Consider the following 9315-nt stretch of genomic DNA (forward strand, 5'->3'; position numbering starts at 1 on the left):
TGCGACGGGAGCTATCGTGGGGGGCAAAAGAAGGAAAACCGGGGCAGACGTCATGCTTGCGGCTCTCCGGTGCTATGTTCTTGGTTGGGGGCGCAGTGTTCCTGCGTTCGGTGTGTTACTCTCGCCTTGACAACAAGGGTCCTCCATTGCGGCGGCTCGCGCATGCAATCAATCGCCTGCCCCTTTGAGTAATGGGAACCGCCGCTTGATATTGGATGCACCTCCAGGTCCAGGTTTCAGGTTCTCGAGCCGCCTCGCGCAGGCGCCGATCAGAGCTTAACCGGTCGACTCGGTAGATCTCCTCCGGGAATCCGCAATCTGCCTATTTTGTTCAGGCAATCAGAGCCGCAATGCAGCGGACGGTCCCTGACGGTCGGGCTGTGATCGACCGTGGACGACGATTGGGAGTTTGGAGTTTGGAAAACGACCCGACGCTGACATGCTGTGAGAGACGAGAACAGACTGACACGACTGACACTGACACGACCTTGACCCGATGTGGCCCACTCCCCTACCCACCCCCCGGTCAGACCACCAGACCACCGAGCAAGGCCGGGAGATCGTCCCGTGTCGAGCCCCCGGCGCAACACCGTCCGGCACTGTAAGCGACGTGGACCTGGGCCCGCAGCTCGATTGCGGTTGGGCCGAGGAGCCATCAACGCCGTTATGCCCCACGATGGGAGCCGCCTCGTCAGCGTGGCGCGCGTGGCGACGAATAGGGGATCTCGGGACGAGACTCAGGCCGCCCCCTTGTTTAGTGCCGCTATGCCGTTCCCCAGGTTCCGTCGTTCAACAGAGAAGGACAAGAGCCGATCTGGGGAAAAGAAACTTGCTCATCGTGAACCCCAGGGGGGAGAGATGTGGAGTGTGGATCGGGGGGCATTGGGCGGATGTATAAAGGGGCAAGACCTCCCCGGCCGTTCAAGTCGAGAGAGAGAGAGGCATCCGCAGTGTTCGCTCAGTCCAATCCTTAGCAGTCCATACTCAGCCCGCCATCATGTACAAGCAGGTCGCTACCGCGGTCTCCTTCGCCAGCCTCGTGCTCGGCCAGCAAATCGGCACCCTGACGCCCGAGACTCACCCCTCGCTCCCCATCGAGGTGTGCACGGCTCCCGGCGCCTGCACCAAGGAGGACACCACCGTGACCCTCGACGTAAGTGGCCTTGGGGACCCTTCTCATGGATGCACAAGTCACTAACTTGGAACCCAGGCCAACTGGCGCTGGACCCACGCCACCGACGGCTACACCAACTGCTACACGGGCAACGCCTGGAACGAGACGGCGTGCCCCGATGGCAAGACCTGCGCCGCCAACTGCGCCATCGATGGCGCCGAGTACGAGGCGACCTACGGCATCACGACCCCCGAGGAGGGCGCGCTCCGCCTCAACTTCGTCACCGCTGAGAACGTCGGTTCGCGTGTCTACCTGATGGCCGACGACGAGAAGTACCGCCTCTTCAACCTCCTCAACAAGGAGTTCACCATGGACGTGGACGTCTCCAACCTCCCCTGCGGCCTGAACGGCGCCGTCTACTTCAGCGAGATGGACGAGGATGGTGGCCTGTCCCGCTTCGAGGGCAACAAGGCCGGTGCCAAGTACGGTACCGGTTACTGCGACTCGCAGTGCCCGCGGGACATCAAGTTCATCAACGGCGAGGTAAGCCGCCACGACGAGCCATCGCGACTGCCGATACAGGTTTGCTGACGCTGAGAATAGGCCAACTCCGAGGAATGGGGCGGCGAAGACGGCAACTCGGGCACCGGCAAGTACGGCACGTGCTGCGCCGAGATGGACATCTGGGAGGCCAACATGGACGCCACCGCCTACACCCCCCACCCGTGCAAGGTCAGCGAGCAGACCCAGTGCGTGGACGACATCGAGTGCGGTGCTGGTGACCACCGCTACGAGGGCATGTGCGATCGCGGTAAGTCTCCCCAAGAGGAAGTTTGGGTGGAAAACGAACGGAAAGCTGACAACAACCTACAGACGGCTGCGACTTCAACGCTTTCCGCCTCGGCAACAAGGAGTACTACGGCCCGGAGAAGACGGTCGACACCACCAAGCCCTTCACGCTCGTGACCCAGTTCGTCACCGAGGACGGCACCGACACCGGTGCGCTCAAGAGCATCCACCGCTTCTACGTCCAGGACGGCGTCGTCATCCCCAACTCGGAGACCGTCGTCGAGGGCGTCGACCCCGTCAACTACATCAGCGACGACTTCTGCGAGCAGCAGAAGACTGCCTTCGGTGACAACAACCACTTCGCGACCATCGGTGGCATGGCCGCCATGGGCAAGCAGCTCGAGAAGATGGTCCTCGTCCTCTCCATCTGGGATGACCAGTACGTGTTTACCCTTCCCCGTAAAAGACACCATGGTCCCCACGATACTAACATTACACCCCCCCTTCCTCAGTGCCGTCTACATGAACTGGCTCGACAGCAACTACCCCACCGATGCCGACCCGACCAAGCCCGGCGTTGCCCGTGGCCGTTGCGACCCCGAGGCCGGTGTCCCCGAGACCGTCGAGGCCGCCCACCCGGACGCCTACGTCATCTACTCCAACATCAAGCTTGGTGCCATCAACTCCACCTTCACCGCCGCCTAAATAGACACGGTGGCTGGTTAGCTGGCTGGAGGGGGAGCGGGAATGGGGGTTTAGGTTCGGGTATATACTAGATCGGGGTGCATGTATATAGAGCCGCTCTCATAAGAGGGCTGGCGGCGCCGAAGATTTGCGGTGCAATAGATTCCGAGTCTGCCTTTTATGTCTGGTGTTAGCCGTACTTTCTGATTGTGTTGAATCTGTATTAAATCCGTCGCTCTTCCCGCATTAAGCTCACAGATATGCCTGAGTGGCTTAATACCGCGAAGTAATGGCGCTGTTGATATTACAAAGACTCTTGGGCTCCGAGCGCGGAGGCTAGGAGCTTGCTGGCTGCTGGTTTAATAATGACAACAAAAAACGACTTTGAGAAAGGGGGTGATTGGATAAGTAAAACATTGACAAGAAGAAAAGGGCTGACAAAAAGAAGAACCGGCAAGAAGGATGACTCTATCAAGGAGAATGAACGTGCTGAGGGAAAAGTCATGAGCAATGAGGAAGATTATGGCAAAGAAAATACTCTTCGAAGGATAATTTAGATAACCCAGATAACAACTTGAACAACGACTTGGAAAATGACTTGATGACAATCTTGATAGTGATATTGGAGATGGCTAGGTAGTTACAAAAGAAGAGCCTTTCCTGTATCCAGGACTCGCCTAGTTGTTTGCTTCATATCCCTTACTCCTTTTTTGATCCATTCTCGACCTCCCCATGTGCCCACTGAATCAAGGCAAGAATGTGACGCACAATCATCTCTCTACCTCCCTTAGTGGTGATGTCGAACCAGTCGGTCGAGTTCACCAAGAAGAACAAGTCTGAGCCGTTGTCGTTCGGAGAGAGAGCCACGATGTCCGCTGTGTACCCTGGAGCCGAGGGTGCGAAGGAGAAGAATCTCACGTAGTGCCTCGTGGCGTGGATTGTTATAACGCTATACAATGATGATATTAGTGAGTTGTTATGGGAGTAAAAGGGGGAGGGGCTTGCCTAGTACGAGAGAGGTTATTCTTCGTTTTATCGAGGAGCACTAGCAATGCTTGTCCGGCCATCTGAGCTAACAGCCCGTCCGAAATTATTGGAGGTTTTCCTTCTTCGAATACTTGAAGATACCGCTTCACTTCCAGTAATGCCACAATCCCGGCATCTTCACTTGATCGAAGCAGGCGCACACCGCCATCGTCGATGGCCTGTATCGTACGCCTCGGGCCAGCCTCAAGTTGGTACATCGCTGACGCTTTCTCGTCGCGGAATTCGAGGATCGGTGAATCGAGCTCTTGGCCGTAGTTCAACACGAGGCGCACAAAACAGCTTGTAAGACAACGAGCATCTTCCCGCTGCCCGTTGCCATCTTGATTGCCCCGTTGCCGGAGGAGTGCGCCCAACGCTGCCCAGGTACTCCCCAGGCTGTTTGGATTGTAAGATCGAACGATTTGAGACTCGGACATCATGGATAGCGCCTGGAGATCGTGAGCCGGGCCGTCGACTAGAGCTTGGATGCAAGGGTCGAAGGACTCTATGCTCTCGGGGAGGTAGGGCTCTAGAAGTGGGAGATTCCCCTTCGAGCTGGGCTTCGCGCAAAGAACCCGCAAGGCGAAGAGATGTTTTCGACCCCAAGAACTGACTGAGGTAGGGAGCGCGGTATCGAGGAGAGACCGTAACGTCTGGGCGCCTTCTGACAAAGCCTTTTGTCGAAAAGTGCTATCATTGTGGACGGAGTCGAAGTAAGCCATGGTTATGTGTTGTACGGCTATCGAGTATTGGGGTAGTTGCAAGACAGCAGGTTACTAGGCTGCGGCTAGAGAGCGAACTCGTACATGGGCGAGATTTATAGAAGAGAACGGAATGTAGGATTGGGAACACCGCCGAGGCACGGATGGCTTTCCACTCCGTGGAACATTAGGCACATGTCGAGGGGAGCAAACGCTGCATCGGCGCGTGGAGGCAACCTGAACGGGAAGGAACCTGAACAGTAACCGGACTCCGCAAGGTCACGTACACCTACCTCGTACTTATTGTTCACTCGATGCAGCACAGGAAACCTCGCTCTTGCCGTAGTGCCAGTGCCACCTGCGCATCGCATGGTCTCATTGGATGTGCCCAGGACAAAGAACCGCCGCGAGAACTGGTCCCTGGTTTTATCGCACGCAACAGAAATCTCAGCCCAGCCATCTCCACAATGTCACAAGCTCAACAAACCTCAGGCGTGATGTTTCGCGCGAGGTTATGGTCGCCAACCAAGGTTGTGGGGCGGTTTGGTTTGCGGTAGTCAACACAGGCCTGCGAGCTGCACTCAGTGTTGGGCACGTGCTCACGCGTGAGGAACGCACTCGGCCCGACAACGACACCTTACTTTGGTAGGCAACTCCATCTTCACCGCGTCATCGATTGACCCCCCTCGAGCTGCGCACGCGTCGCGCGACCGTAGGGCACTCGATGGAATCACCACCAACTCCTCCCGCGTTACATACCACATCACCCTCCGATTCAGACTTGCAGCCGCTATCACTGCACCAAATACTCTGCCTTCATCCGCGAGAACGGCTTTTGGTGCACCCGGTCCAATGGACAAGTCGCCACCTCGAGTTGCTGAACTGCTCGTTTGAGCTGCCCTCTCCCGCTGTCCTTAAGAGGGCGCGTCTCTGCCCCCCATTCAACGAACGAAAGGCTGGGGGCCGAGCGCGGCGCTTCGCAACGACATTCGGTCTTGGAGGTCGAAGACATGCGATAGAAACGCTTCTTGAGGACGAGAGTGGCCCGTTGACTGCAATCAGGTCGGTCACCCAGCTCCATTAGCCCTTAAATTTTAATGTATGGTCGCTAACCCGTTATCTACGCTCTGCTAGGGGTGGATTCAACTTCTTTTACCGCCGGCGCTCCATCGGTAAATTGCCGTGTGTTGGCTTCTCCCTCCCACCCGAATCGAGTGATACGTATGGGCTACCTATCGCCGCGTGGACCGAGTTTCGACTCATTGAGGACCGCCGCGCCCAGAGGTCCGAGAACGCCGTGTGGCAAGAGAACCCTCTTGTCAGCCGCTTAGAGTGGCTCCGGTGGAAAGCTGTGACCCCGAAAGAGCCATTGCATGACCCCTGTATCCTCGCGCTGCTGGTCGCTGTGGCGCAGGGGCAACAGATCGTCGCCGAACAAAATGAAGGGCAGACGAACCGGCCTACATATCGGGTACGTTTTATATACACACGCGGTCCCCTGGTTCGTTGCGAGAGTCCGTTGTCTAATGTCGCCCAGGCCCACGTTATTTGGACGGATGTCAGAGACGAGGAACATGCGCATGTTTTCACTGCCGATATCCCCTCCGCCTTGCTCGACATGTTCGACTACCCCTCCTTCGTGCCCCCGGCACCAGTATCCGTCTCGATCCGACGTAGGACCGTGCCACTAAAACCGTATAAGAAGCTTTATTCCCGGTTGCTTTCCGTCATACTTCCAGCCTCATACATCAGTACCCGTACGGAGCCGAAGGCGAATGCAGACGGTAATGACGGGCCCCGGACAATACCCCCAGAACAACCGCAGGAGAACATGGACCAGGCGATGCAGGAAGGACAGGGTGTGGTGTTGACGCAGCAACCCCAAGACCAAGGATGACCGTTATGATCTCGTTTTGATCTTGAGTCGGGCTGTCATCAGCTTGTCTATCTAGGTAGGCGACACGGGAGGTCTACTAAGAAAGATGACTAGCCTGAACATGCAATACGGGCTATCCAGCCCTCCCAAGTCACGGCTGGGTCGTGGGCAGAACTTGGACCAGGCCAACAACGACTGGTGTTAAGGATGCATCGAGATGCTACCAAGCTTCCGTCCTGCCGGCGTCCCAAGCGTCGTACATGCTCAGGCTATATGCGAGGCGAGCAAAAAAGAAGACGATCGGCAGACTTGCATACCGTCAAGCCCAACATCTTTGCCGCCGAGAACATGAGGGGACTAGCTAGTTGAGCGCGTTTCCCATCTGCGTCTAGCAGAATTTGGAATGATCGAGCGGCGTGCCAAGGCGCTGCCCGTGGTATTGCTCTCTAAGGGAACCAGCTGCTTTCCTAGTTGTAGGGAGGGCCCGGGAAAGAACCAAGGACGCTCAGAGCGGGCAATACACCCCAGACAACGAGTCTCAAGTGAAAAGAATAGTGAGACGCAGACGTGGTAACTGGAAAATAGTACTGTTTCCGTTTAGGCGGCGACAAACTATACAAAGTCTTAGAATACAACCCAAGATCCATCGTAAACGCTGAACCCTGGTGTATGAGCTTGTGAGGACGCCACATTCTCCGAGCCAGGGCCATAACCACCGGTATCATGTACGTGACCAGCAGCCGCCGCCGGCCTGAGGCAGGTGTCAAGAAACCTCATGAGAAACACTCCATACAATAGAATGTCCTCGATCCCAGACCATGGCAAGTCCGACGGAGATCGTGTGGTGTTCAACAGACTGTCGACTCTTGCTCATTTTCGGATTTGAGCCCACTGGAAGGAGAAAGGATTACGGAGCGTCGGGGTTGAATCCGGGGACAGACCGGCACTTAGAGTCAAGGGTGGCCTCCGTCTTGGAACTAGTCGTCGAGCCGGTAGCCTTACAATCTGTCCCCATCAGCCCCCCCCATCTCCCATAGATACCTCTTTCCTTCTTCCGTTGTGGCATCGATGATCTCGTTTTCAATGCTCAGACAGCCGGCCTGCACGACACCAAGCCGGGTGAATATTAGCGGACATATTACTCTCACATAAGTAAGTTTGAAGTAGTTAGGAAGAGCTCACCTCATCAAGAAGGGTCGCCGTCTTCTCAGCTTCCGAAACAGCCATCTCACCCAAGACCTTATTAACCTCTTCCAACGACCCACTCTCCAGCGCTGCTCTCATCTCCGGAGAGAACTGCTCAAAAACCTCCCTCGCCTTTCTCACCTCCTCATCCTCACCCCCAGCCGGTGGAACCCGAATCCGGATCGAACCGCCCTCGCCTGACGGATACAACTGCACCTGCTCAACACCCTCATCCTCCTTCTTCTGCTGCTTGGAGTCCCGCCTGGCCATGGCGCGGGTTTGCTGGAACCTCTCGGCCACGTTCTTTTCAAACAGCTCGCGCGCCTGGTGGCCTGGCGTCGTGACGCGTTTGAAGAACAGTGCGGCGCCGTCGCGCCCGAGCATGCGGCAGGATTCTAGTAGTGTGGCTTGGTGTACGTACTGGCGGGCCTGCTTCTCGTCGTTTTGGTTCAGCATCGCGTAATAGGCTTCGATGAGGAGCCCGTCGATTTCTGATTCTTGCTGCAGGATTTCTGGGTGTGAATGGAGATAGTCGCGGCTGGCGCGGTAGTCGGATGCTGGGATTTGGGCGAAGATCTTGGCTGCTGGAGATGCGCGGGTCTTTTGCTCACTATCAGGGTCTTCAGAGTCGTCGGTGGTAGCGTTCTTGTGAGAGTCCAGCTTGGTCTCATCCGGGCTGTAGTTCGGGTTCAGCAGTTCCATTTTGGTCTCCTGTTTCGATGTCTCTCCGGGTTTGGTCTTACTGACGTGCGAGCTGTCGAACCCGACGTGGTAGCCTTCACTAGTGATTTTCTTGGAATCCTGTTGCTCAAGCGCATCGAGCTTCTTGACGAGTTCTGTCTGAAGGTCTTGGATTTTCTGGACATGTACATTAAGTCCCTGAGCAAAGGCATCATGACGCTGTTCCTTTTCTATTCCTCTCTCATCTAGAGTCTTGTTCACGTCGTCTAAAAGGCTCGCGAGCATCTTTGAATAAGTTGGAAGAGATGGCGAGTCGAATATGCCTTCTGGTCGCGGCGGGGGACTATCTTCCTCAGGTTTGGTCGCCGCCAACTGCATCATAACTTGGAATGCAATGTCGGCCGGGTTCATATTGACTTGGGCAGAGCCGGCATGTCGGGATTGCAGGGCCGAGGTCAGGACGCGGAGACGTTGAATTAGGGTATCATTGATAACATGCTCATATTTGAGGGCCTGTATCTGCCGCTTTCGTTGCTCCCGCTCCATGTGTATCTGGCTTTGCTTCGCCCGTATAAAGGACCGTTTGTCGACATTTGGGTGCACCTCGATATCGGAGTCGTCGCTGAGCTCCAAGGCGTCCTGACGGGTTCACGTTTAGTGAAATGGGCTATCTTTTCACATGACATAAATGTCCCCAAAGGGGAAACATACCCATTTACTATAATCAACCATCCTGATGAAGCGATCGATGTTGAACAGAGTGTGGTAGAGGGAAGAAGTTAGGGGATGATCCCCAGATTTGCAGACTGGAAGGGGAGATGATGACCTGGGGATAGAGGGATATCTCGCCAAATCGGGCCTCACAACTGAACCAACCGCATATTATGACTAATTGGTGTCGACCACACAACCTAGAGTTGCCTCGACTGTTCAAACCATACAAGACGCCCGGTTCCAAGTAGTTACTTACCTCGCTTATTCTCTCAGGCTCTTGTAACGGAGTTCGATGAGAAGTGGGCACGAATAGATCATGGTGGTGCACAGTGGCCTTGTGATATCAGTAAGAGGATGTAGAGCATGCGGCGGACAATAAACAAGGCGTGGTTTTGGCATTCTAATCGTCTCCAACAGTTTTGACTCGCTTGGGCTGTTTTCGCCTTCTGCTGGACTTTTAGGCTCTTCAAATACATGTACACGACATGTTAGGCAGATACGGCAATGGTGATCACCGACCCGATTATTGGAAGGCTTGTATGTAA

General features: G+C 55.5%; 4 protein-coding genes across 4 annotated transcripts; 2 read left to right on the top strand and 2 right to left on the bottom strand.

Annotated features, from left to right (window-relative positions):
• The first annotated feature begins 827 nt into the window (after positions 1 to 827).
• B0H64DRAFT_14614 (glycoside hydrolase) lies at positions 828 to 2633 on the top strand. The gene is made up of 5 exons (XM_062798360.1): positions 828 to 1153; positions 1211 to 1657; positions 1718 to 1925; positions 1988 to 2342; positions 2416 to 2633. Exons 1-5 carry the CDS (start codon positions 998 to 1000, stop codon positions 2606 to 2608), a joined length of 1359 nt encoding a protein of 452 aa, XP_062663909.1. The 5' UTR covers positions 828 to 997; the 3' UTR covers positions 2609 to 2633.
• Positions 2634 to 3203: 570 nt separating this feature from the next.
• Positions 3204 to 4690, bottom strand: B0H64DRAFT_428476 (uncharacterized protein). The gene is made up of 2 exons (XM_062805846.1): positions 3593 to 4690; positions 3204 to 3536 (listed from the first exon to the last, which is right to left on the bottom strand). The coding sequence occupies exons 1-2, from the start codon at positions 4333 to 4335 to the stop codon at positions 3287 to 3289; spliced, it is 993 nt and encodes a 330-aa protein (XP_062663910.1). The 5' UTR covers positions 4336 to 4690; the 3' UTR covers positions 3204 to 3286.
• A 265-nt stretch (positions 4691 to 4955) lies between these two features.
• On the top strand, positions 4956 to 6304 carry B0H64DRAFT_14662 (uncharacterized protein). Its single transcript, XM_062798363.1, has 3 exons — positions 4956 to 5376; positions 5449 to 5785; positions 5852 to 6304. The coding sequence occupies exons 1-3, from the start codon at positions 5039 to 5041 to the stop codon at positions 6209 to 6211; spliced, it is 1035 nt and encodes a 344-aa protein (XP_062663911.1). The 5' UTR covers positions 4956 to 5038; the 3' UTR covers positions 6212 to 6304.
• An 884-nt stretch (positions 6305 to 7188) lies between these two features.
• B0H64DRAFT_315376 (Cdc37 N terminal kinase binding-domain-containing protein) lies at positions 7189 to 8788 on the bottom strand (the record flags this gene model as incomplete). Its single annotated transcript, XM_062800241.1, has 3 exons — positions 7189 to 7290; positions 7373 to 8695; positions 8768 to 8788. 3 exons carry the CDS (start codon positions 8786 to 8788, stop codon positions 7189 to 7191), a joined length of 1446 nt encoding a protein of 481 aa, XP_062663912.1.
• Positions 8789 to 9315: the final 527 nt, after the last annotated feature.

The sequence above is a fragment of the Chaetomium fimeti genome (genome assembly GCF_033439085.1).
Source record: "Chaetomium fimeti strain CBS 168.71 chromosome Unknown B0H64scaffold_1, whole genome shotgun sequence".
Lineage (NCBI taxonomy): Eukaryota > Fungi > Ascomycota > Sordariomycetes > Sordariales > Chaetomiaceae > Chaetomium > Chaetomium fimeti.

Coding starts and splice junctions, on each gene's coding strand:
- B0H64DRAFT_14614 (XM_062798360.1), top strand. CDS start 998: ATGTACAAGCAGGTCGCTACCGCGGTCTCCTTCGCCAGCCTCGTGCTC. Junction 1,658..1,717: donor TCAAGTTCATCAACGGCGAG/GTAAGCCGCCAC, acceptor CGCTGAGAATAG/GCCAACTCCGAGGAATGGGG. Junction 2,343..2,415: donor CTCTCCATCTGGGATGACCA/GTACGTGTTTAC, acceptor CCCCTTCCTCAG/TGCCGTCTACATGAACTGGC.
- B0H64DRAFT_428476 (XM_062805846.1), bottom strand. CDS start 4,335: ATGGCTTACTTCGACTCCGTCCACAATGATAGCACTTTTCGACAAAAG. Junction 3,537..3,592: donor AATAACCTCTCTCGTACTAG/GCAAGCCCCTCC, acceptor ATCATTGTATAG/CGTTATAACAATCCACGCCA.
- B0H64DRAFT_14662 (XM_062798363.1), top strand. CDS start 5,039: ATGGAATCACCACCAACTCCTCCCGCGTTACATACCACATCACCCTCC. Junction 5,377..5,448: donor GGCCCGTTGACTGCAATCAG/GTCGGTCACCCA, acceptor ACGCTCTGCTAG/GGGTGGATTCAACTTCTTTT. Junction 5,786..5,851: donor CGAACCGGCCTACATATCGG/GTACGTTTTATA, acceptor AATGTCGCCCAG/GCCCACGTTATTTGGACGGA.